This window comes from Nerophis lumbriciformis, linkage group LG08, assembly GCF_033978685.3.
Source record: "Nerophis lumbriciformis linkage group LG08, RoL_Nlum_v2.1, whole genome shotgun sequence".
NCBI classification, from domain to species: Eukaryota; Metazoa; Chordata; class Actinopteri; order Syngnathiformes; family Syngnathidae; genus Nerophis; species Nerophis lumbriciformis.
The window spans coordinates 38,887,104-38,915,009 of record NC_084555.2 but is presented as its reverse complement, the minus strand read 5'-3'; the positions used below and the strand labels follow the sequence as shown (position 1 = coordinate 38,915,009).

The following is a 27,906-nucleotide window of genomic DNA, read 5'->3' as shown; positions in this document are numbered from 1 at the left end:
GGAATAGACTAACATTTTTGCAGCAAATCAAATATGATAAACACACTAGAGCGCTCTTGTTCTATAAAGGAACTTGGATAAATGTAAACACTTTCGCAGATCCTTGCATTAACATTTTTGCAGCAAATCAAATATAATAAACACACTAGAGCGCTCCTGTTCTATAAAGGAACTTGGATAAATGTAAACACTTTCGCAGATCCTTGCATTAACATTTTCACATCCTGAAAACCAGCGTCCACTGCAGTGGACTTTTGTATTTTGCGTAACAGGGTTATTTGTATTTATTTATTCATTGTTGAACTCTGACAAAGGAAATTAGAAAGAAAAACAGTCAACGGAGGAGTCTGCACCCCCTCCCCAAAAGCACCCCCCCTTATGGAAATAGGGTCTCTTAAACAATTTAGTTATATAGCGCTGTTATAAAGTATTATTCTGTGATGTAGTTTTGAAACAATTTGCATTGTTATTTTGTAGTTTGTGTTTTAAAGACATTGTTTGCAGTCCCGGGCTAACGGAAGCCGGGGATGGACCAGGCAGGTTGTATACTGTAAGCATGATATCCCAATTCCTGCCCTCTCACAGCATTTAGCACGTTAACTACGCCCGGACGTAACGTGCACTAGCTTTGTGTGTGGTTAGCTAATGATAACAATTTAGCTAAGTTTAGCTACTAACGTTAGCTTTCAATAAATGTATATTCAAATTGTACTAAATAAATTTTGCTTTATTTATATAGAAGATTTCTACTCAAACATTACAGTTATTGTCTTTCTGCCATTTTATGGTGATTTGTAATAGTCTTTGAAAATTAGTCTTAAAAATGTTGGAATGTCAAGATTTGAAGGATATGTTTATTCAGTTTTTTTGTAGAAAACAGCAGATAACAGACATGACACAAAACTAGTCAATTCAATGGCAACTTTCTGGCTTCAGAAACAATCAAAGCAAGTATCAATTTGTGATAGTAGCAGTTTAATTTTACGTCAAGCGGAAACAAAAACTTTTAGATTCACTCAATTCTAAGAAAATATGGAATACCCAAATCATTTCCAAAGCTTACACCTGCATCAGAGTAAATCTGTTCATTAGTCTGCAATTGAAAAGGAATAATCACACTTTAGAGAGCTGTTCCACCAGGTGGATTGACAAGAATCATGTGTGAGAACAGAAGACCATTACAGTAGCAATAGTCTAGAGACACTGGAGACAAAGGCATGGAAGAGTCTTTCTAGGTCTGCTTTGGACACTATTCATTTGTTTTGGTAATGTTTTTAGCCGGTAAAGTCGGATTTAAAATGTTGCATTTTCATAATTTGTTATTTTATTAAGTGGTCAGCACGGTGGGGCAGTTGTTAGTGCGCGTGCCTCACAATAAGAAGGTCCTGGGTTTGATTCCAGGGCTCTGTCTTTCTGTGTGGAGTTTGCATGTTCGACCTATGACCGTGTGGGTTCCCTTCGGGTCCTCTGGCTTCCTCCCACCTCCAAAGACATGCACCTGGCGATAGGCTAATTGGCAACACTAAAAAAATTGGACCTAGTGTGTGAATGTGAGTGTGAATGGCTGTCCCTGCGATTAGGTGGCCGAGGCCTAGGCTCAAAACCAGAGAAGAGAGCCTTTTTAGTAGCAGGGCCTAGACTGTTGAATAACCTTTCTTTTTCTATTACAGTGGTTACCAAACTTCTTTCACAAAGTACCACCTCAGAAAACAATTAGCTGTCCAAGTACCACGATAATGACCAACATTGAAATACAGTAGTAGCAGAGTTTTTATTTAACAAGTATATTCAATATTTTGGTCACTATAACGTTACACACAATGCACACATATCCTCAACAATGATACTCCATATACAGTACATATATACAGACTTATTTGGCATACCACCAGATTGAGCCCGCATACCACTAGTGATTCGTGTACCACAGTTTCAGAATCACTGGATCTTCCCAGTCCCCGAGCCAGTTTAAATCTAGACTAAAACATATTTACTCCATGGCATTCAAATCCAATTAGGCAGGATATCTTGGTCGTTTATTTCATATTTTTGTACATTTTATTTCATGTATTTATTATATTTTAGAATTGTATGTGATATCTTTACACACTTCTTTAAAAGGGGTCATATTATGATTTTTTTCTACATTGATAACACTACCTTGTAGTCTACATAACATGTAATGGTAGTTCTTTGGTCAAAATTTTGCATGATTATGTTTTACAGACCGTGTTTAAGCGGCTCTCTGACCGTCTCTTCAGGCTGCGCCGGTAGGTGGGCGGTCCTATTTACGTGGCTCTCCACTTTGACTGTATCTTCTCTCCGTCAGCCATGTTGTAGTTTTTAGCGCTTCCATATGGAGTCTACTGACAGATATACTGTAAGTTAGAACTATACGCTATTTTCCTTTAAAATATAAGTGCTATTGCAGTATTTTATTCTTCCTGTTGTGTTGAAATGTAAATGTGACAGTGCTTGGCATTATTTTTAAATAATGTACCGGACTTTGGCCAACTGGGGTTTTTAATGTGCTACGTGCTAAATGCTAAATGATTAAACTAAAACTCAACATTATTTTTTCAATGTTCCCTTTTGAGAAACAATTTGAGGGTCCTTCCTCTCGACATACTGCTCTAAGCGCTGCTCCATGTCTTCCCAGCTTATCTTCTTGAATCCATCCGATGAAAACAAAGACAAAGAAAAGATATTTACTGTCACTATGATAATCTTTTCAGTAGCACTGAGAAAAGACAACAAGCCATGTCATACTTGGTTGCCTACTACTAGGTTAGGATGATGCTACTGTACCTGCTTTGAACAGTTAGTCTTGGTCAATTGACTTTGCTTCAGTTTGTGGCACCTATGTTTCACCTCCTCACACTTTTTTCGCAGAGCCGAGAACGTCTCCTCTCGAGTCTGCTGCAATCTTAGCTTGACTTCCTTCTCCTCCTCTTTTCTACAATACAGCAAGATCAATATGTCTTGTTTTCCTCAAAAACTAAGTCTTTAGCACCCCATTTTGCTGACCTGATGGTAGTAGCTGCTTCCCTGGCTTTATTGTGGAGGCTAATGGTGTCCTTGACCTCCAACAACAGTTGCTTCTTTTTCTGTTTCTCCTCCAGGATACACTCTCGCTTCTTCTGCTGCTCATTCATCTCTGCTTCCTTTATGAAGAACAGACGTTCCTTCAGCTCGACGTGGGACATCTCTTCTAGCAGTTCATGGCCCGCATGCTTAAAGAAGAAGGTAAACCATGAGACAGTGTTATTACATTGCTATTTGCGGTTGGAGAGAGTGCAAGATGATGGCATCATAGAATTTGCATATTTGGCTGTGATGCATGTAATTGCAATAGATGCTGTAGAAGAGAGTATTTAACAAGATATAAAGTGAGTAAAAAACTTGAAAAGTAAGAAAAACAACAAATTAATTTCAGGGCTGTCAAACGATTAAAATATTTAATCGCAATAATTGCATTTTGTTCATAGTTAACTCAAAATTATTCACAATTAATCGCAGATTCTCAAGTTTTAACACCATGATCGGACAATTAATTTGCTTTAATGAAATGTGTTTTAAATATGCTTTACTTAAACAGCTCAACACAAAAAGGACAAACACGATTTTATGAAAAGAAAAAAAAATTGCCTACCATGTGTTGTGTCTTGCCAGATTTTGTATTTTGTAGAAATACAGAATTTGTATTACTGCTTTAGGAGCTACACTTCCATGTTTAGAACAGTTTCACGCATAATTAACACAACATGTGGATTGTTATGATCATGCTTTGATTGTCAAAGATGTTTGGTAATATCCATCAATCCGTTTTCTACCGCTTATCCCTTTTCGGGTCACGGGGGGCCTCGAGGCTATCCCAGCTGTAATCTGTGATATATATCAACCTGAATAAATGCTTTTGATATTTTGTACATTACATCTAGTACAACTTGATAGTCTCCATATTGCTGCATGGCAATGTTTGAACCTTCCCTATTAATTAATAAAATGTAATCAATTTGCAATTGAGGACTTGACCAGAACATGTTAACAAATAATTTACACAATATTCCTCAACTGATTTACTAGCATTTTTTTAGTTGCAAATATCACAGAATACCATTACAAAACATGTCTGACAAATAGGGATGGGTACCGTTCACATTTGAATTCATACGGTACCAGTTTCCGGTACCTGGGAATTGATACCGGTTTTCAACGGTACCAATTTTCGGTACTTGTGTTCACAAAATGTTTATTTGTGTAATAATGAAATCTTAAAATGTTTAAATGTAAGATTTATTTTTCTTTAACGATCGATCATCAAATATCCATCCATCTATTTACTTCCGCGAATCCGCGGTCGGGTAGCATGGGCAGCAGCCTAAGCAGAGAAGCCCAGACTTCCCTCTCCCCGGCCACCTCGTCCAGCTCCTCCCGAGGCGTTCCCAGGCCAGCCGGAAGACATAGTCTTCCCAACGTGTCCTGGGTCTTCCCCGTACCACTGTGCCTACATTTAACCAACCATGGAAGACACTACGCAATTTAAACCAATCAGAAATAATGTAAGGTGGGTATTGAGGTCTCTCTTTCACAACTCAGCTGTACATTGTTTCCGAGTGGTTTAAATTGCCTGGTGTCTTCTGTGGTTGGTTAAATGTAGGCACACCTCAGATACACGCACGCAGATTATTTTACACACATACACTTCTGAATTGTATTACACGCGAGGGATGTCCCGATCCAGGTTTTTGCACTTCCGATCCGATACCGATATTGTTTTTGCACTTCCGATCCGATACCGATACTGACCGATACTGGCCTATCCGAGCATGTATTAAAGTTTAAAGTTATTTAGCCTACTTAGTTGTCAGAATCATGTTGAAAAGGGTTTTAGTACTCTTGATAACTAGCCAGCTGAATTAGGGGAGTTTGAATAACACACAATGGTTGGTAACAAGAAACTGACCTGTTTATTCAAGGATAAACACAAAATAGACAAAATTATACATGACAAACAGAAATGGCATCATTGAACTAGGGCTGGGCGATATGGCCTTATTTTTATATTGCGATATTTTAACGCCATATCGCGATACACAATATATATCTCGATATTTTGCCTTAGCCTTGAATGAACACTTGATGCATATAATCACAGCAGTATGATGATTCTATGTGTCTACATTAAAACATTGTTCTTCATACTGCATTAATATATGCTACTTTTAAACTTTCATGCAGAGAAGGAAATCACAACTAAAAAATTCACAATTTTTTTCATACGGTGTTGATCTGGAAATGTTTGCCTCGGCATTTTGATGGTGTAGACGTGTGGCACCGAATGGAGATAAGCGTCTCGACAGATGTTACAATATTTGAACAATGATGACGAAAACTGTTTTCTCTGTCGTGTCCGTGTGTCGAAAATTGTTATGCGCTTATTTTTTTTTATTTGATTTTGTGCGTGGCATAGATTTGCCGTGCGCAGAGGACGCTTAAGCAGTGCGCAATTGCACAGGCGCGCACCTTAGCGGCTGTGCTAGCATCACAGCTAACGTTAGCCATGCTGCTACCTCTCTGCTCGGGGAGGGCCTATACGTATGTGACGTATGACGTGACAGTATGTGACGTGTGTAAGAAGGTGCGCTTGCTGTCTGTGAGAGGGAGACCCAGGAAAGAGTGAGAAGAGCCTGTCGTGTAATGTAATGCCAGCAGCTAAAAGCAACTGCGTGAGAATCCACAGACCTGTGGATGTGTTGAAGGTGTGCTGGAAAATGCGGAACGGAAATTAGGGAACAGCAGAAAAGTGAAATGTATTATTTAAATCGGTGCGTTGGAAAACACGGACCGGAGTTTTATTTTTGGATCTGGATCGGCATTTTCCCATGCCTTGCCGATACGCATTTTTTGGCAAATATCGGCGGCCGATCCGATCTAAATATCGGATCGGGACATCCCTATTACACGCTCACAAATCTGGATGCGCTCGCTCAAATTGTACACGGCAGAAGTGTTGCAAAAGTCACATGTACGTAGACAGCCTATCGAGGGTTCTTTATGATTAGGGAGAGACAGACAATTTAAAACACATGTACGCGGATCTGAATACACACACTCAGATTGGTGTACAGACACAAATTAGTACACACGCATGCACATTTGATTACACACGCATAGATTGAGTAGATTGAGATACACGTTTGCAAATAATTTTGCTACAAAAATACTTCCAAACATATACCCTAACCTACTGTATGGTGTTGTAATGGCATGCTACATCAACACACAGTCCCATTATAATGTGTTTCTCAGTGAGGGGAAAGCCAAATCTATGTGTGGTGGGCCACCATATGATCTCTTACTCACCTCTGTGTCATCAAAATATTTCAACGTAATGAGAGGAACATATTCAATGGTATGAAGTTCACTTATGGTGTGAAATTTCCTGTTGAGCTCTGCCCGGGCTTCTTCTTGTGCTTGAAGGAGGAGCGTTTGACTGTGCCCTGTTATGTCTTTTGCTGTGATGATAGAATAAAAATGATTGTCTCAAATAGGAACCCCAAAGCAAATGATTGTTACGCTTTGAAATAAGGTGTTACAGTGTGTAGCGTGCTTACCAACACTCTGCTTGAACTTCATCATCATCTCTTTAGCTTCTTTGGAGTTCTTTTTACAGTTCTCCGATACTTGTTGCACTAAGTCTCTCTTTTCATTTACCTCCTGCAACCTTCTTTGGTCCCTTTTCAGAGTCAGTTCAGATGCCTGGCAGAAAGACACAATTCACATTCAGTATGTCAGAAAAGTGAGTATAGCCCTCACATTTTAGCAACTGTCTTTATTACAGTATATTGTTTTCAATGGAATTACTGTAGAAAACTTGTACATACATGCACTTTAGAGTAGTCAATGTACAGCTTGTTTAGCGATAAAGATTTATTATCTGCTAAAAATGAGTTAACACACACCCATTGTCTAAATCGCTGGCAACACAAGTGAGCACCAAGATAATTGTGTCTGGCCTAAACTCAAACATGGCAGCGTGGAAACGTGGCCTGGGACTGCATGAGTGCTCTGTGGAGATGCGGTTTGACAAAATGAGACGCCAACGAGAAAATCAAAATATACTGTGACATTCTGAAGCAGAGTATGATCCCCTCCTGGATCGTGGAAGAGAATTCCACTAACAGCTCTAGTCAATTCCATGCCCAAGAGAATTAAGGTAGTGAAATATTTAATATTGACACTTTGGGCACAGTTTGGACATTTGGACAACTTGGTTCACGATGAGGTATACTTGTGTTTTCAGCCGTTTAGACAATATCTGTGTATTATTTATTATTACTTACTTTCAGAGGACAGGAGATGTATACTTCTATCAAGCTGTACACTAACGACTTAACGTTTTATGTATGCTCCTTTGAGAGAAGACACTGTACATGTTGCACTGTGTCATCATGAGTTGTTTGTGTACCCACCTCTTCTTTTTTGAGCCGAGCAGCCTTCTTTTTAAGTTCTACTGCTTTTGTGCGGCTGATGATTTTCTCATATTGGCCAAGCAGGATTTCTGCATGTTTCTGGTCAATCTTTGCCAACCGTTCCTGTTGGTCTTTTTCACGCATTTCTTTTTGCCATTGATTAAAAGAAGAAGGCTCGTGCGCTCCCTCTGCCAGCGTCTCTAATCTGTCAACATAAAGGCAAATGGAACTCAGCGGAAAGTAAGTACATACCATTTGAAGATTCTATTTTTTGTTTGTTTTTTAAGGTTAGTTTTTTGTGCTGTAGTTACTTTTTCCAATTACAATATTTCCTCCTATGGCGGTCGAGCCCGGTTTGTATTCTACTTTAGAGTACAGTGAGGTCAAACCTAGTTTTTGTCAGTTAGCATTCCAAAAAGTTAGACGAAAACTTAATCTTATGAAAAACAAAACCATTTTTTTCATAAGAAATTAATTTAATCGAACACTTTAAATTTACTGTACTCTTTATTTCTCCTTTCAGTGTGCTCTCTTCTGTGGACAAACAGGACGCCAGATTGGGCCTATGTTTCCCGTTCCTAATTCTTCAATTCTTCTTATTTGCACACACACCAAAAAAAGCAAATAATATACCATGTAAAGCAAAACACATGTGCGGAAAAGGTAAGGGAGGTCTTGTAAAGTCACCTCCCTCAAGACGTCACGATTGTCACGATTATTACAGCAGCAAGAATAGACAAGTCAACTACAATACATATATATATATCAAGCAAACATAGTTCACTCGAGACCAACATGCCTTTAATTGTTTTTTAAAATAATAAAATGTAGTTGTGAATTGAAGAGCTGGTGGTAGTTTATTCCAAAGAGAGGGTCCTCTCTATTTAAGCGTACATTGATTAGTAAACAATCTAGATAAAAGTCACCACAGTGTCTTGTTGAGTTAATATGTATATTTTTTTTAATTTTCCTGAGTGAACTCTCCTGAAGGAATCAATAAAGTACTATCTATCTATCCATCACAAAAATATGTAAAAATAATTTTTGAAAATTCCATCCATCCATCCATTTTCTACCGCTTGTCCCATTCGGGGTCACGAGGGTGCTGGAGCCTATCCCAGCTGCATTCGGGCGGAAGGCGAGGTACACCCTGGACAAGTCGCCACCTCATCACAGGGCCATAACAGATAGACAGACAACATTCACACTCACAATTACACACTAGGGCCAATGTAGTGTTTTCAATCAACCTATCCCCAGGTGCATGTCTTAGGAGGTGGTAGGAAGCAGAAGTACCCGGAGGGAACCCACACAGTCATGGGGAGAACATGCAAACTCCACACAGGAAAATGATTACATAAATGTACATGATTATACATATAAAAATAGATGTACAATATACAGTATGTTCACATTAAATATTTTCAAAATGTTGTCTTTTTAAAAAAAAAAGAGGAGCCGATAAAGAGTCTTAAAAAAACAACAACATTATTCTCAAGAATTTATTTTGGATTAATAAGATTTTGTAAAATGTATTATTGACAAGTAGCACCCTAAATAATATTGCAATATTATGTATATTAATATTATTATATTAATATATGTGGATATAATTAACTATAATATCGTTTTCAGTAGTTCCATTCAGACCAACTTTCTCTTTAAACTCCATCATGATAGTTTTACCAACAGTGCATCTGGAAATGATTCACAGTGCCTAATGTTTTCCACATTTTGTTATGTTACAGCCTAATTCCAAAATGGAATACATTCATTTTTGTTCTGAAAATTTTACAGACCATACCTAAATATGACAATGTAAAAAATCCAATTACATAAGTATTCACAGCTTTTGCTTAATACTTTGTTGATTCACCTTTGGCAGCAATTACAGCCTCAAGTCTTTTTGGAAACGATGCCACAAACTTGGCACACCTATTTTTGGGCAGTTTTGCCCAATTCTCTTTGCATTTACATCTCAAGCTCCACCGGGTTTAATGGTAGCGTTGGTTTTCATCCAGGATGTCTCTATACATTGCTGCATTCATCTTAGTCTAGTCAGGGAGGTAACCAAGAACCCGATGGTCACTCTTTCAGAGCTACAGCATTCCTCTGTGGAGAGAGGAGAACCTTCCAGAAGGACAACCATCTCTGCAGCAATCCACCAATCAGGCCTGCATGGTAAAGTGGCCAGACGAAATCTATTTCTTAGTAAAAAAAAAGTTTGCCAAAATGCATCTGAAAGACTCTCAGACCATTAGAAACAAAAATCTCTGGTCTCTTGAGACAAATATTAAACTATTTGGTGTGAATGCCAGGTGTCATGTTTAGAGGAAACCAGGCACCGCTCATCCCCAGGCCAATACCATCCCTACAGTGAAGCATGGTGGTGGCAGCATCATGCTGTGGGGATGTTTTTCAGCAGTAGGAACTGGGAGACTAGTCAGGATAGAGGGAAAGGTGAATGCGGCAATCTACGGCGACATCATGGATGAAAACCAACGCTTCCCATACAACTTGATGGAGCTTGAGAGGTGCTGCAAAAGAAGAATGGGCAAAGAGGAATGAGCAAAACAGCCCAAAGATTGGTGTGCCAAGTTTATGGCATCCTATTCAAAAAGACTTGAAGCTGTAATTGCTGCCAAAAGTGCATTAACAAAGTACTGAGCAAAGGCTGTGAATACTTTTGTATGTGTGATTTTTATTTTTCAATTTGCAAAATGTTTTTATTGTCATTATGTGGTATTGTCTGTAGCATTTGAAAGTAACATAACAAAATGTGGAAAAAGTGAAGCGCTGTAAATATTTTTCAGATGCAATGTATATGCAATGTCTGCTGTATTAGTGGCAGATAAAATGATTTAGGTCAAAGGTTTTCGAAGTTTGGCATGGACAGCCGGGTTGTCCCGATGTTTAGGAACAAAATAAAGGGGAAACACTTTGCCCTGTGCGACCGTGAGAATCAAAAATAGTTTAAAAATTTTAATTCATGAATACTGTAATATATTTTACGGAAAATGTATTCCCAGTCCTTTCCTGCTCTGTCACAGATGAGAGAATAACACAGAGTTGTATAAGATGTGTTTTTGTCTCGCTGCAGTGATTAAAAGACAAAAGACCGTTATTTATTTTATCCTGGTTTTTTTTAGATTTTGCGCAAAAAAATGTTCATGTTAAATTTAGATTTGAGTCAAATTGTTGAAAAAATATACACACAAATTTAAAAAAAGGCAACCAACAAATTCATAATCCTCCATAATGGTAGGGGAACAGGTGATAGCGTCAGCCGGGCCTGCCAACAATGTGCACTGTGTATTTTTTAGGGAGTTGATCATTCTCATCAATCTTTATGTTAATGACACTTTCATAAAACTGGATACTCAATTCATAAAGATTTAGGTTGACTTAAGACCAAGCTCTGTTAAATAAATATTTGTATTCTGTTATGTTAAGCAGTATATATTTCTATTTATGACAATTAAATTACTGCACAATTTTTCGCATTACTCACGAACGTACATTTAAATTCAATTCAGGTTATATTAAGTATTATTTTTTTTAAAGAAAGAAAAAAAAAATTGGGTTGACCAGCCCTTCTAACAAAGTGTGCCCTATTTATTATTCAGTGTTGGCAGCAACCCTTCTCATATAGTAATAACTGAGACATAGCGTACCTTAAAGTGAGGCCACTATTTGAGAAAATGTCATGGTTTTGCTGTGTTTATTTGGTCATTATTTTGTGTAAGATATTAACATATTTTAAGTTGTGATTTGTATTATAATGGCTTATATACATTCTGCATTCAGTTACCTCTGAAGCTCCTCCTCCACCTTGCGGTCATATAGCGCCCTCTGTCGCAGGATGGTGGCACTGTTGAGTTTCACTGGCCACTTTTTCTAACAGAAGTAAATTGCAAATTGATATTTCTTCAACTAAATTATAATCTACTAATGTTTCTAGCCGAGAATACTTAGTGCTTACCTTAACAGGAGAAGGCTGACATCTGTGTCCTGAATTGAACTTGAGCTTTGAGTCCAACTCTTCTTTCATCCGGTACATTACTTTCTGTGTTGCATATTGGAACACTTGTTTTGTATTTTGAATCTACACAGCGCGGGAGCTAGTTCATACCTCTAGGTTGTCAGATTTTTGGGGATTTGCACATCTGAATGATGTTGTAGTTGCCTCATGCAGCAAATCCTTTTGTGGAGAACAGACAGGATGTCAATTTAAATGCCTAGTCAGACTAGTGAAATGTGCACTACAGTACCTCCATTTTTTGATGGTTCCTTTGCTTGTTCTCTTCTAATATTTGTACATCTTTTCCAATGTTGTATGTGCTGTTTGGTACCTACAAAAGGTACAGAAGTATATACTGTACATCCATCATAAAGAAACGTAATAACTATGTCACAAAATACGAGCAATAGTTCCGTGTCCATTCATCTTCCACAACCATGGGGAAGCTGGAACCTATCCCAGCTGAGAGGCAGGTTACCCGATGTAATGGTTGCAGGGCACACACGCATATAGACAAACAATCATTCACTCACATTCCCACCTACAATCCCATGAATCTGTTCCATCTGCATCCCCAGGAAATAAAATGTATAAATTATGCGTGTCCTGCTTTCTAAAATTAGGCTTTTACAGGATGTCTAATCATTTAAATCCTTCAGAAATGTTTTTTTAAGGCTGTCAAAAATAATGAGTATGCATTTGGTTAATCACAAAAAGTGATTGTGTTAATAGTTTATAGTTGCAGATTAATCACGCAATTTATTTTGACTGTCCATGCTTCTTTACCTTAACCCCGGATGTATACCTGAAAGACAAAGCAGGTTGCTATAGGGTCAGTGATCAGGTCAAAACATACTGTACCACAGTGCAAAGACTCCGACTGGTGTGCTCACTCACAAATTTCACTTCAAAATACACCCTGACAGCAGGACTTTAGATAAAACTGTCGCCAAGTTTTGATTCAAGTGAAAAATATAAAAAATGTTTATGACCTTCTGACAATAGATTTGCATTTGTGTAAAACATATTGAATATTAGGGTCTTTTTTAAGGTTAATTTAAGCTATGTAAGCAAGTAATTTATCCTGATTAATCACAATTAATCGAAATTCAAAATTGTGATTAATTTAATTAAAAAATATATTTGTGTCACTCCTTATCCCAACTATATTTAAAAAAAGAAAACGATGATGACACTCTAGAGGTTTTCACTCAGGAGTAGGGATGATGTTCGAAACCGGTTCTCCCGATTGTTCGATAAGAAAAGAACCGATTCCATGGATTCGAATCCCTTTTTGAGAACCGGTTCCCGTTATCGAATCCACTATATCGTATTTACGCGACCATAGGGCGCACCGTATTAAAAGGCTCCGTGTCTGTTACAGGTGCTATTTCTGTATTTAACGCATAAATAAGGCGCAGTGTATTTTTGGGCGCAGGCATGGTTAAACATACGCTAGCTTAAAAGATACGCGAGCATGCATGGACGCTGTTTTAAAAAGACAGCAGGGGCAAAGCTGAGTTCGGTTGTACTTTATTGAAGTATTTATCAATGTACTCACATTATTTTTTGATCAATCCTCATCCACAAATCCATCAAAGTCCTCATCTTCTGTGTCCGAAATGAACAGCTGGGCAAGTTCTCCATCAAACACGCCAAATTCCCTCTCCTCATTTTCAAAGTCAGTCTCGTTGACCATTAGCATAGCAAGCTAGCACAGCAGTAAAAGCCGACTTCTCTTGCCCCGTTGTGCGTATCGATATTCGCTACCGTGCTGGTCCCCTTCTCCACAGTGTGCTTCTCCGGGATGTCGAAAGTGAGCAGCACCTCGTCCATGTTGGTGATGTGTTTGTCGGCAATTTTTTTATTTACAACGCACATAGCAGCACTATGTGGGGGCGTACCTTTAGCGTCCTCTCTCACCTGAAACCTTCACCCCATAACGGCCGCATGCTCTCCTTAGTCACATCCGCTTTTCCTCCATATAAACAGCGTGCCGGCCCAGTCATATAACATCTATGGCTTTTGGAACTCCAAACAAACAACCTATCTGGATTCGATAAGGAATCGGTTCGATAAGAGGATTCGATAATGGGCTTGAACTCGATAATTTCTTAACGAACATCATCCCTACTCAGGAGTGTTCTCCAACTCCTGGTGAAAATTTGGGAATATTCCTAAAGTCACATATCGTCCGGAAAGTTGCATCGTTCAGATCATCTGCAGGTCATGGGAAGGCCAAAAATATGGCCTTCCGTCATGACTACTGTTACTTATATAGTTCTTTTTTTTTTTAATACATATTTTGTTGAACCACTGATGTGCCTAGTGTCAAAATTATATCAGCATACTTAGCCTGTGGCTTTATGTGATGTATTTGCAAAATCATACAGTCTTGTATGTAAATGAGTCATCTTGTACAAAATATTGCTTAAGATCTACATATTTCGAGTAGTTCTGTATTATCAGATTTAATGTTGTAAAAAGACAGAAATGTAAGTTACTGTAGAGATTTACAACAAACAAATGGCACTGATTCGGGGGTATGGCCCCAATGTAATGTGTATATGATCAAGTATTCTTACTGCTCTGTGTTTTTCCGGTGGTCGGCTGAGTGTAGGCTGAGGTGGAGAATGTGGTTTACATTTTGAAAAAGAGAATTCCACTGGCTCTGTAGTTTTGGGTGAAGCCCTCTCTCCCCTCTCTCTAGCTTCAAGCTTCTCCAAGAGTGTCTCAATTTTAGAGCGCCTTCTAGAGGACAAAAGGGATGACTGTGTATGCGTACAGTTACTTACTTTTGAAACTGCTAACTTCAATTCTTTCGTCACCTTAGCAGAGGATCAATCCAGTGCGCCATCACATATTCAGCATTGTACATGCTAGTCCACTCATCTTGTATCCAAGTGGTGAGGTGTTCAAAGAAGAAACTGAGGAACTACAATCAGGGCAGCACATATTGTATAATATAGAATGTTTTCATTGGACTGTCTTTATAGTGCAACGGTTTTCTTACAGTGTGCATGCTCCTAAAGTCCAGGCAGCTGACAATGTTGCTGTAAACCTGAAGTCCGAGGTCATCAAGGTGAAATATGGTGAGGTAGCAGATCACTAAAAAAAACACAAACTGTTAAAAGTGTTTTAAAAGCAAAACAAATAGCTGATTGAAATTACCTGAAAGTTGGCTGCGATGTTGTTTAGGTATGTGTTTTGGATTGTGAGCATAGAAGGGGTCGATGACTATGTCCAATAATTTTTTATGCTCAATACATCCTGAGACCACAACAATCAGGAACTCCTTATCCTGAGCCTCCAGACCCTACAAAATGTATGTAGTAACATTTGTATTTTCATGTCACTTGTTCTATATAAGTTTCCATATTCTGCAAAAGTCACTAGCATTTGTAGTTTTACAATCATTGCCCTATCTGTGTTAGAATATTACTCACTCTAATGACTATATTTAAATCTGGAGTTTAAGTGTTGTTTAACATCTTTAGTTTTATTCTGTTTTGTATCCTATTGTCATACCTTCAGATTTTTGGTAGCATCTTCAGTAAAGTCTTCTGTGGTGTGTTTGCTAGCGGTGTACTTGTCGAGCAGCACAATGGCCTCCTTGACAAGTGATCCATAGTTTTTTGCCATTTTACATCCACACAGAAGGTTTGAAAAGGTTGTCAATCTGAACGCTTCAACTGAACACACAATTTGTCACACTGAATATATACATTAAAATGAATACATCCGCCTCTTTTTTTGTAAAAAAACAAAAAAACGAAACAGGATTTGAAAGACGTTTTTCAACCAATTTGCGGTTTGTTTTCCTCGTTGTCATGGTCATGCGTTGCCTAGCAACAATCATCAACAGAATTGGACGCCTAACAAAAATGTATGAAAGGGAAATATGTTACAAATAAAAAAAACAATGTGCAATATTATTTTCGTATTATAATTTTACGAGTGTGGCACATCTGTTTTGGATTGGCAAAGTGTCAAGATCCAAATCCTTTGTTAGCTGCCATAACAAAAATGACGTAGTGTGTTGTGACGTAAGCGAAATCCATGTGCTGCCTTCCAAGTCCACTGGAAATTTTTGTTTCGAAAGGAAATCACAGACCTAAATGTCAAATCTTGAAGTAATGTATTATTAAAATCGGACCATTCGCTCTTATTTTAGTTGTGGTAAAGCTAGGTCCGTTCACTTCACGTTTACGGGGCTTTAGCAGGGAAAAGCTGATTAGTGAAAGCACATGAAAACATGTTTTAGGCGGTATGGTCTCACAATGTAGAAATCTGATTACCGTAATCTGCTTTCCATTGAACATGTACATTATAATTGTGTCATTGTTCTCAAAAACATTTATTTTTTAAGTAATTACACGTAGCTCTGGATCACCAATACACGACCAAAACGTGTAACAAATGCCCATCCATACATCCATTTTCTACCGCTTGTCCCTCTCGGTGTTGCGTATGCATTAATCTAAAATCAGTTTATGCCAATAGGTATATGATTCTTATTCAAAACCAACGATATATCCCTCAAAACTAATTCTGCCCTGTCATAACAACGTGTCTGTTGTGTGCATTGCGATGTTTTGCGGGCGGTCCATGAACGCATCACTTCCTGAGAAAGTGGGAGGTGAATGTTGTCAACGTGACTGTCATCCAGTGGACGGCGCAGTAGTAGCTCTTCTCTTTCTGTGCGCTCAGGACTTCGGAAGTGGCCGGACCGGGGAGACTGACAGCAAATCTGGAAATGCGGAAATAACTCCGAATATCCTTCGTAGTCTATGCTTGGACATTGTGTTGTTACCTATAGGACAAGTTATCTTACATTGCGTTAGTGTGTTTTTTTTTGTTTTAACTAGCCACCGCTGCTAGCTAGCTTAGCAGCCGAGCAAGGCTGTCAGACAACACAGGTACCACCGGAGAAGATAAGACGAGGAAGGTGGTGATGAACCGCTTCCGAAAGTGGCTCTACAAGCCAAAGGTAAGCTATCTTGGATTTACTTGCCATGTCATGCCGTCATTTAGTTTTTTAACATTGTATTCCCGGTGGAAGCTAGCAGCAGTGTTGCTGGCTGCCTCCCTTGTCTATGTCACACATCTGCTAACGTTAGCCGGTGTGATCCTGATGTTGACATGCTGGCAGCCAGTGCCCCCTCCCCTTCTGTTTATTTACCCCTTTTGTTAAGAGCTACACAAAGAAATACACTTCATGTCACAACGCTATGGCATGCCGTTCTCCACTTGCTTTATTGTCACCATAGTATCAGTGATTGTCTTTTCAAATATTTGCAATAACTATAAATAGTCATCATTATCAGGCAGTGCAGTTAATTTATGGTCATATCAAGTTTTAAGTCATGTTTACAATAAACAAGGCAAAGTTGATTCTCTTAAAGATTATGACGCCAAGAACAACAATATTTAATAGTTAATTTAATTGTTTAAATATTATTTTAGAAATGTTTTCCTAGTATTTTTCCTCCAAAAGTACATCAATGTAAGTTATTATGTAAATACCTTATTAAGAATGGCCACTGGAGTCTATACATTCATTTTTAATCTTGTTAATTATTTTATTAATTATTTTTAGTTATATTCCTTCAACATCTTTATTTTTATTTGATCAAAATTGTCTTTTACCCAATCAATTTTTTTGGCCAAATAAAAAGGTGACAAACACAGGAGGTAACAATTTTTTATTGACTAAAAGTGTCAGTATAGAAGGTGATGGATAAAACAACATTGCTTCTTGCACCCTTTTGGACTTGTTAAACTGTGTAAATGTAAACATGGAATGTTCCTAATGTAACTTTTTAGGCATTTTTAAAACATACCATACTGCACCTAATTCTTCTATTTATTTCTGAATAACAAGCAGATTAGAGGTACTGTAGAAGTTATTGTTGAACAAAAGACATATGTATACTAGTATTTTGTAAAAGTATTTTTGCGAGAAAAAAAAGTATTTTTTTTTATCAATGTTTAAAAAAAAATAGAAAAATGTATTTTCATTCAAAATATTTCAATATTTTAAAAACTACAATACATTTTCATGATTAATTTGACAAATTAATTGGTATATTATTCTATGCACAAATAGCGTTCATAGAAAGAACCCACCTGTCAAACTCAATAATAAAAGCATTCAAATTTCAAAATAGTCATTGTCACTTGAACAGCCTAATGAGAGCCACTACAAGAGCTGTATTAAGTCTACCTTTACAAAGATAACAATTTCCAGTTTAGATTGGCACTGTCAGCGAATCATTCGCCTAACAATATGTTTATTAATATTGTGACTGTAGTTTTCAGCCGTGTACAATGCTGCACAGCTGTATGCAATATTTTGCCTCATTAAGCGAAGGTAACCAAAATATATTAAAAAGCTTTTGGTATGACAATGTATGTTGGTGACAATGTTGCGGTTGGTTGGTGTACATGCAGCTTTTGCCTCTTAATCATAAAGTCAGTGACCACTACTTTGTCATTGCTTGAATGAGTAATGGTTGTTGTTTTTTTGCTGGATTTTAATACTGCAGCTGATGATGCCTTAAATCTGACTACACTGATGGTTGGGAAAGGTAAATGTGCTGCTAAATCAGCAACTCCCAGGTCCAGTCATTGCCGCTTGCAGTCAAGTAGTATTGGATATGCTGTAATTCTTCAAATCATGCAAGTGGTATTGAAGGCTTGGCTGCCTTGTTATAAATAAAGGGCCTAAAATATGCTAGCTGCAGCACTTTTGATAAGATGAGGGACTTATTTTTCAAAACTTTTTAGGTGTAGGAAATGCACATTAAGCAACAAACTGTATAAGTATGGAGAAGGTAGATCGATATATACTCTACATATGCCGTATCTTCAATATATATTTAGTTTTTCCCAGAGTAAAAGCAGTGTGTTTGTTTGCCAGAGGTTGATTATGAATGATCTATGTGGTTAACTGCTTGACAGTAATTCTGTACTCATGCTATTTATAGTGACCACTGTGTGAGTAACTCCTATTGAAAATGATCCTGTGCAATACTTGGACTGTACATTATTCCAATATTCCCTCTTCTGAAGAATAGATGCACAAAGATTATCGCTGAGCATTTGCATGAAGACCATATAGGACAGGGGTCGGCAACCCAAAATATTGAGCCATATTGGATCAACAATACAAAAACAATCTGTCTTGAGCCGCACAAAATTAAAAGCCTTACATAAGTATTAAATGAATACTCCGGCTTCTTCCCACCTCCAAAGACATGCACCTGGGGATAGGTTGATTGGCAACACTAAATTGTCCCTAGTGTGTGAATTTGAGTGTGAATGTTGTCTGTCTATCTGTGTTGGCCCTGCGATGAGGTGGCAACTGGTCCAGGGTGTACCCCGCCTTCTGCCCGAATGCAGCTGAGATAGGCTCCAGTACCCCCCGCGACCCCGAAAAATGGATGGATGGATGGAATCTAACACATAAGTCTCTATATTAGCTATGTTAGCCTACTATCAAAATTACTATGTGTCGCAGTCTAACACAAATCTTTGTTGACAGAAATGTTAAAATTTATTTATTCTACACATTTTTACAACATTGTAAAATGTAGGCTTCTCTGAGGGTAAAATAACTCCTGGAAATTACTGGCTTAGAATGGCCAAGTGTGTGTCCAAGTTAAAGGAAACGGCAGTCTGTCTTCTTCTAATGGATTTATTACAATCTTTGCGAGCTGGGTAATGTTTGCTGTGGTCTGGGACAACGTGGCACACAAAAAACTATCAGATATGCACCCATAACATACAGATAATGTGTCATGAGACATGCAAATATAAATTAAATACACAGAGGAAATAAGTAAAGGAAATCCATCCATCCATCCATTTTCTACCGCTTATTCCCTTTGGGGTCGCGGGGGACACTGGAGCCTATCTCAGCTACAATCGGGCGGAAGGCGGGGTACACCCTGGACAAGTCGCCACCTCATCGCAGGGCCAACACAGATAGACAGACAACATTCACACTCACATCCACACACTAGGGACCATTTAGTGTTGCCAATCAACCTATTCCCAGGTGCATGTTTTTGGAGGTGGGAGGAAGCCGGAGTACCCGGAGGGAACCCACGCAGTCACGGGGAGAACATGCAAACTCCACACAGAAAGATCCCGAGCCCGGGATTGAACCCAAGACTACTCAGGACCTTTGTATTGTGAGGCAGATGCACTAACCCCTCTGCCAATGAGCTCAAATATGCCTACAAACGAGTCATAATGATGCAATATGTATATACCGCTCGCCTAAATAGCATGTTAACATCAATTGGCTTGCAGTTATGCGCTGACCAAATATGCGTGATTAGCACACCAACAAGTCAACAACACCAACAAAGCTCATGTTTGTGCATTCACGCATAGCATGAAAAGTTTGGTGGACAAAATGAGACAAAGAAGGAGTAACACGTCTTTCTGTGGCAAAGTCGGAAAAAATTGTACATGTAAACAAACTACGGTGAGTTCAAGGACCGCCACAATTAGTAGGAAAAAACGGCGCTCACCAAATTCTTTCATTAGTAAAGCATGTTTAATATAAACAGTGGGATTTCTAACAATTAGGGATTTTTGTGTCATGTTTGTCCTACAGAAACCATAAACAAAACATTTTTTTCCCCCACCCCCCTTTTTTTTACAAATACTAACTTTTTACTGAGGAAGATATGGCATGATACGATGGCTAACACAAACTAGCTAACATGACGTGACGTTTCAGTTTTCAGTTTCGGACAAATATTTTCATTACGGTGCATAGCGGAAGTGACTTAAAACGTTATTGCATAGCTCAGCAACTAATATGTTTTTTGAAATGATATATTGTATAATCTCAAAGCTATTGAAAATTGAACATTTTAAATACTTCTCAGAAATCAGTAAAATGTTTTTCCCCAAAATAAGATTTGTAGTACAAACAACTAGAGACCCTGTATAGGTCATATGTTTTTTTGGATGATATAGTGTATAGTCTTAAAGCTATTAAAAATAAAATGTTTACATTTTTTCTCAAAAATCAGTAAAATATTTTTCCCCCAAAATAAGACCTTTTAGTAGAAAGAACTAGACAATAAGTCATATGATTTTTGAGAATATACTGTATATTGCACAGTCTTAAAGCTATTGAAAATTGAAAATTATAAATATTTCTCAAAATCAGTAATTTTTCTCCAAAATAAGAATTGTAGTTGAAAGTAGGGCTGGGCAATATCGCCTTTTTTTAATATCTCGATATTTTTATGCTATATCGCGATACACGATATATATCTCAATATTTTGCTTTAGTCTTGAATGAACACTTGATACATATAATCACAGCAGTATGATGATTCTATGTGTCTACATTAAAACATTCTTGTTCATACTGCATTAATATATGCTCATTTTAAACTTTCATGCAGAGAAGGAAACCACAACTAAGTCAAATGACCAAAACTGTATTTATTAAACAGTTATTAAGCAGTGGCACAAACATTCATGTCATTTCAAAACAGAAAGTGCAAGATTGTCAGACATTTTAAAACAAGCTATTAGTGCACTTTTGTGCATGATGTCACTAAGATGACAAATCAAAACAACACTAAATTAAAGTGCACTTTTTGTAAAGAACGCCACTACAATAGTTTAAAACAAATAAAGTGCACTTTTGTGCATGATGTCACACAAGATATTTCAATAACTGTCAAATAAAAATGAGCTGCATAATAGGAAATCAAATAGTGTATGTCCTTCGCTATGTGGTAGGTTCCGGCGGACGTTATCTCCTTATGTCGTATTTTTTTTTCATACGGTGTTGATGTGGAAATGGTTGCCTTGGCATTTTGTTGGTGTGGCACCGAACGGAGATGTTGACATGCGGAGTAAGCACTCTTCATTCTCTAGCAGGTGACTTTTCAAATGATGCTACAAATTAGCAGTAATGCTACTTTTTGTAGCAACGCTTTTGCTCCACACTTGACAAATGACGGTTGTCTGTTTGACATATTCCCACTTGACGCCAAACCACCGCCAGACGATGGACCCAGTGCTGTTTTTCTTGGGAATTCATTCTTCCTTCATTTGTTACCAGATTTGCACCTTCTTTCTCTCGTATTACCACTCGCACCACAGCTAACGTTACCCATGCTGCTACCTCTCTCCTCCGCGAGGGCGTATACGTATGTGACGTATGTAAGAAGGTGCGCTTGTTTATGTCGCTGTGAGAAGGAGAGACTAGAAAGAGTGAGAAGAGCCTGTAGTGTAATGCCTGCAGCTAAAAGTAATATCATGATATAGTCATTTTCTATATCGCATAGAGACAAACCCGCGATATATCGAGTATATCGATACATCGCCCAGCCTTAGTTGAAAGAACTAGACACTATCTATAAATCTTGTGATTTTTGAGAAGACGTATTGTACAGTCTTAAAGCTATTGAAAATGTAACATTTTAAATCCATCCATCCTTCCATTTTATACCGCTTGTTCCCTTCGGGGACGCGGGGGGCACTGGAGCCTATCTCAGCTACAATCGGGCGGAAGGCGGGGTACACCCTGGACAAGTCGCCACCTCATCACAGGGCCAACACAAATAGACAGACAACATTCACACTCACATTCACACACTAGGGCCAATTTAGTGTTGCCAATCAACCTATCATTCTCAAAAATCAATAAAATAACTTTTCCCCCAAAATAAGACTTGTAGTAGAAACACTAATATTGTCCAACTCTTCCTGGGGGATCCCGAGGTGTTTCCGGGCCAGCTGGGAGACATAGTCTCTCCATCGTGTCCTGGGTCTTCCCCGTAGTCCCCTACCGGTCGTACGCTCCCGAAACACCAGGGAGGCGTTCGGGGGACATTCTGACCAGATGCCCAAACCATCACATCGGTCTCTCGATGTGGAGGAGCGGATTTACTCTGAGCTCCCGAATGACAGCTTCTCACCCTATCTCTATGGGAGAGCCCCGCCACCCGACGGAGGAAACTAATTTTGGCTGCTTGTACCCGTGATCTTGTCAAATTGAAAGCTTTGCTTAGCGCTTTGCTTAGCCACCACAACGGATCGATACAGGGTCCGCTTCACAGCAGACTCTGCTCCGATCCGCCTGTCGATCTCATGATCCACTCTTAACCTCACTCGTGAACAAAACCCAGAGGTACTTGTACTCCTCCACTTGGGGCAGGATCTCTCCCCAACCTGGAGATGGCACTCCATCCTTTTCCGGGCGAGAACCATGGACTCGGACTTAGAAGTTCTGATTTTCATCCCAGTTGGTTCACACTCAGCTGCGAACGGATCCAGTGAGAGCTGAAGATCATGGTGGGATGAAGCCAGCAGGACCACATCATCCGCAAAAAGCAGAGACCTGATCCTGCAGCCACCAAACCGGATCCTCTCAACGCCCTGACTGCGCCTAAAATTCTGTCCATAAAAGTTGTAAACAGAATTGGTGACAAAGGGCAGCCCTGGCAGAGTCCAACCTTTACTGGAAACGGGTCCGACTTACTGCCGGCAATGTGAACCAAGCTCGGACACTGATCATACAAGGAGCCGACCGCCACAATCAGGCAGCCTGATACCCCATACTCTTTGAGCACTATCCACAGGATCTCCAGAGGGACACGGTCGAATGCCTTCTCCAAGTCTACAAAACACATGTAGACTGGGGGGGCAAACTCTCATGAACCCTCAAGAACCCTGCTGAGAATAAAAAGCTGATCCACCGTTCCACGACCAGGACAAAAACCACACTGCTCCTCCTGAGTCTGAGCTTCGACTATCCAACGCAGTCTCCTCTCCAGTATACCTGAATAGACCTACTGGGAAGGCTGAGGAGTGTGATCTCACGATAATTGGAACACATGCTCCGGTTCCCCTTTTTAAATAGAGGAATTGCCAGCCCGATCTGCCAATCTAAGAGGCACCGCCCCCGATGTCCAGGCAATGCTGCAGAGTCTGGGTCAACCACAAGAGCCCCAAAGCTTAAGGAACTCCGGGTGGATCTCATCCACCCCCAGTGCCCTGCCACTGAGGAGCTTCTTAACTACCTTGGCAACCTCTTCCCCAGAAATAGGAGTTCTCACTGCTGAGTCCACAGCACTGCTTGCCCATTGGAAGACAAGGAGGTGGGATTGAGGAAGTCTTCAAAGTATTCCTTCCACCGATCCACAACATCCCCAGTCGACATCAGCAGCACACCGTCCCCACTATACACAGTTTGACAGTGCACTGCTTCCCTCTCCTGAGGCAGCGGATGGTGATCTAGAGTCGCTTCGAAGCCGTCTAGAAGTTGTTCTCAATGGTTTTTTCGAACTCCTCCCATGTCCGAGTTTTCGACTCTACAACCGCCGAAGCCGCACACCGCTTGGCCTGTTGGTACCTGTCCACTGCCTCCGGAGTCAAATGAGCCAAAAGAACCCGACTTCAGCTTGACGGTATCCCTCACCGTAAGTGTCCACCAGCGGGTTCTGGGATTACCGTCACTGCAGGCATCGACCACCTTGCGGCCAGAGCTCTGATCTGCTGCCTTGACAATAGAGGCACGGAACATGGTCCACTCGGACTCAATATCCAGCGCCTCCCTCTTAACATGTTCAAAGTTCTTCCGGAGGTGGGAATTGAAACTCTCTGATGGGGAGACTCTGTCAGACGTTCCCAGCAGACCCTCACTATATGTTTGGGCCTGACAGGTCTGTTCGGCATCCTCCCTCACCATCATGTGGTGATCGGTAGAAAGCTCTGCCCCTCTCTTCACCCGTGTGTCCAAAACATGAGGCTGCAAATCCGATGATACAACCACAAAGTCGATCATCGAACTGAAGCATAGTTTTAAAACGTGAAATGACGCCTGAGCACATCTCAGTGGGTAGAAACATCTCAAACAGCCATATTTGAATATTTTTTTTTAATTCAAAATTGGCTTAAGTCTTTATATCATTAGTAATAAAAAATTAAAAAAGTCTGCAGATAACATCAAAAGTATTGTCTGCCTCTCCATCCATCCATCCATTTTCTACCGCTTGTCCCTTTCGGGGTCGCGGGGCGTGCTGAAGCCTATTTCACCCGCATCCGGGCGGAAGGCGGGGTCAGCGTGGACAAGTCACAACCTCATCGCCGGGCCAACACAGATAGACAGACAACATTTACACTCTCATACACACACTAGGGCCAATTTAGTGTTGCCAATCAACCTATCCCCAGGTGCATGTCTTTGGAGGTGGGAGGAAGCCGTAGATCCCGGAGGGAACCCACGCAGTCACGGGGACAACATGCAAACTCCACACATAAAGACCCCGAGCCCGGGGATCAAACCCAGGACCTTCGTATTGTGAGGCACATGCACTAACCGTTTCACCGTGCTGCTCTGCCTCTCAGTTCCTCTCAAAAATATTTTGCAGTGAGTTGTTAGATTTTATTAAGTGAAACAACAAAAATGGGTTGTACTTGTATAGCGCTTTTCTACCTTCAAGGTACTCAAAGCGCTTTAACACTACTTCCACATTTACCCATTCACACACACATTCACACACTGATGGAGGGAGCTGCCATGCAAGGCGCTACCAGCACCCATCAGGAGCAAGGGTGAAGTGTCTTGCTCAGGACACAACGGACATGACGAGGTTGGTACTAGGTGGGGATTGAACCAGGGACCCTTGGGTTGCGCACGGCCACTCTCCCACTGCGCCACGCCGTCCCCTACAAAACAACTACAATTAGACTGTGTCATTCACATGTATCCATGAATTTAAAATAATTCACAATGTAGCAAAAATTTAAAAGGCGGTCAAAACAAACCCATCCATCCATTTCTACCGCTTGTCCCTTTCGGAGTTGCGAGGGGGCTGGAACCATCACAATTAAAAAATTGAACTGCGAATATTACAGTGTGCCAATTTGTTCCCACTTTTGTAGCTAAAAGTCAGTTGATGCAAGTAAGTGAGACTCTGGGAGTGTACGAGTTCCCCTTTGAACTGGCAGCCACTAACAGTAACCTGATTTTCTGCAAGGTAATTAGCTCTTAGCTCTCATTCTCTTGACCGCATAAACTTACTTGTCCTTCTGCTTTTTTCTATGCAGCCGTTTGTCTTGACACAGCATAGTTTTTGTGGCCTATTGTTGGGATTACTCTGTAAGTGATGGTGCACACATAGAGTATTGTCACAGCCATGAATGGAATTGCCTCTGAAGTGCTGAACTATTACATCAGCATCTTTTCTGCCAAGTCACCGCCATGGTTGGAACTAACATAATTATCTGCGGGTTTTAAGTAACCTGTTCTCCTTTAATGTGAGCAAAAAGTAATTAAATGGGCCAGTATGACAAGAGCACTGGGAGAGTGTCCTGAAATGTAAAAAATAGGAAGGAAGTGTTCGTGCCCAACCCATTAGTATTGTTACATTTATGACAGAACGCGGCATATTGTTTTTATTTTGCATCAACACTAAGTAAGCCATTTAGTATTTAACTATTTTATCCTGGTGATAGAGAAGTGTTGTATCAGCATGTTTCCTTAAATGAAGCAGAGCTATTGGTATTTCCAGATAAGTTCCCACTCAGGAGGACTTCCTTTTTCCCCCTTGCAAGCTTCTTTATTTTTGTGTATCGTAGTACTTGTGTGTAGCTTACCAAAGAACACCATGCTTTCGTCCTATTTCTCGTCAAAGGTGTATGTATCGTAGTACTTGTGTGTAGCTTACCAAAGAACACCATGCTCTCGTCCTATTTCTCGTCAAAGGTGCAGACTTGTGAAAAAAAATGGCTGCTGTGGGAATGCTAACTTTACCTAAAGTGGTGCAATACAAGTTTTGCCACATTCCCTTTAAAAATCCATCCATCCATCCATTTTCTACCGCTTAGTCCCTTCGGGGTCGCGGGGGGCGCTGGAGCCTATCTCAGCTACAATCGGGCGGAAGGCGGGGTACACCCTGGATCAAAGCTATATCACTGCGTGCATTGTTCATCTTTATTGTCCACATCTTACAGAAGGAAAATCTTTCAGTTCCCATTAGGGGTGTAACGGTACACAAAAATTTCAGTTCGGTACGTACCTTGGTTTAGAGGTCACGGTTCGGTTAATTTTCGGTACAGTAAGAAAACAATATACATTTTTGGGTTATTTATTTACCAAATTTCCAAAATATTCCACCAAAAATATTTTTCTTAGTGGAATATTTGATGTATTATGTTTTGAGCAATGACTGTTTGAAAGGGAAAAAAAACAGCTTTGTTTTATTAGTCAACATTACATTCAAGCTTTAAGCTTTTTTATTTCACTTTTGTTATATTTTTGTTTATTTTAATAGTGTTTTTAGAATGTGCCGTGGGCCTTTAAAACATTAGCTGTGGGCCGTAAATGGCCTCCGGGGCACACTTATGACACCCCAGCTATAGATAATAAAAAATTAAATCTGATAAATCTATGAATAAAAAGCAGAGCCTGACGACGCATGCGCGTTTATCATAAGTCTCTCGCTCTCTCTGTCTCTGCCCCTCCCTCACGAATGCTGCTGCGCGCACAATTTGTTTTGTTTTTAACCCCTTCTTAACCCTGAACGTACATTGAAAATACACGCAACCCTAACTCAAAATGCCGGACATTTGAGGCCTTTAAGAAACTCCGCCCTGACAGCTCCGCAAAAGAGGACATGTCCGGTGAAAAGAGGACGTATGGTCAGTCTATCGTAGCCCGTTAGCTGCTAGCATGCCGTGTGTTGTGCCTCGGTGTGCATTGTTTACACAACGTGCGTTACGCTACTTAATATGTCCGTGTGGAAACTTGTTCGGTACACCTCCGAACCGAACCGGAACCCCCGTACCGAAACGGTTGAATACAAATTCAGGTACACCCCTAGTTCCCATACATTGTTAATTTTGTCAGCAGTTTTTCATTTAGTTTTAGTCTTTTGACAAAAATGTATTTTAGTTTTCGTCATATTTTAGTCATCCAAATAAATTTAGTTTTAATTCAGTTATAGTCGACTAAATTTCTCAATACTTTTGTCGTCTAAATCTACAGTAAATTTTGTCGACTAAAATATAAAGTACAGTGGACCCCGTTTCACGAACCTTTCCATCATGCCAAATATGCCCTATGGTGGCTGCCATTCTGTTAACCTCACTTCCTGTAACCGCAGGCACGGCTATTTTGAAAAGGCGGGCCCCACTACGTCACATCCTGTTTACATCCAGTACACAACGGCGTGGCCATTTCGAAAAGCTTTGAGACTAGCGGCACTTCTGACGAGTTTATTTCCACAATTGTCACACCATGAGCCGGTCAGAGCTGGGTCAGCCTGTCTTAGAGATCACTATGCGTGATCAGAAACGCTTTGGATGTGTCCAAACTCATGGTTTTGCTGTATCGGTTTGGGTTGCTAAACAACCACTGAGCTA

At 39.8% G+C, this 27,906-nt stretch overlaps 2 protein-coding genes across 9 annotated transcripts in view; one reads left to right on the top strand and one right to left on the bottom strand.

Annotated features, from left to right (window-relative positions):
* The window catches only part of zfyve28 (zinc finger, FYVE domain containing 28), a 79,280-nt gene that overhangs the window by 3,004 nt on the left and 48,370 nt on the right, over positions 1-27,906 (top strand). For 5 of the 8 annotated variants that reach the window (XM_061968888.2, XM_061968887.2, XM_061968886.2 and 2 more), the window contains exons 3-4: positions 2,227-2,270; positions 3,123-3,246. In XM_061968888.2, the coding sequence (XP_061824872.2) occupies positions 2,227-2,270; positions 3,123-3,246 (168 nt within the window). Of the gene's footprint in view, positions 1-2,226; positions 2,271-3,122; positions 3,247-14,290; positions 14,589-16,137; positions 16,487-27,906 lie in introns of those variants that run through there. The other 3 variants (XM_061968892.2, XM_061968889.2, XM_061968891.2) reach the window with 3 other exon arrangements.
* Positions 6,535-15,301, bottom strand: LOC133611770 (cilia- and flagella-associated protein 99-like). The gene is made up of 11 exons (XM_061968894.2): positions 15,025-15,301; positions 14,668-14,812; positions 14,510-14,604; positions 14,325-14,431; positions 14,082-14,247; positions 11,747-11,827; positions 11,608-11,676; positions 11,458-11,541; positions 11,287-11,372; positions 7,476-7,680; positions 6,535-6,762 (listed from the first exon to the last, which is right to left on the bottom strand). The coding sequence occupies exons 1-11, from the start codon at positions 15,136-15,138 to the stop codon at positions 6,547-6,549; spliced, it is 1,368 nt and encodes a 455-aa protein (XP_061824878.2). The 5' UTR covers positions 15,139-15,301; the 3' UTR covers positions 6,535-6,546.

Bases quoted from the DNA above. Each gene is read 5' to 3' on its own strand.
- LOC133611770 (XM_061968894.2), bottom strand. From the start codon at position 15,138: ATGGCAAAAAACTATGGATCACTTGTCAAGGAGGCCATTGTGCTGCTC. The intron at 14,432-14,509 runs GTAAGAAAACCG...CCCTGATTGTAG, and splicing joins ACTTTAGGAGCATGCACACT to TTCCTCAGTTTCTTCTTTGA. The intron at 7,681-11,286 runs GTAACTGAATGC...TTATGTTGACAG, and splicing joins GTGGAGGAGGAGCTTCAGAG to ATTAGAGACGCTGGCAGAGG.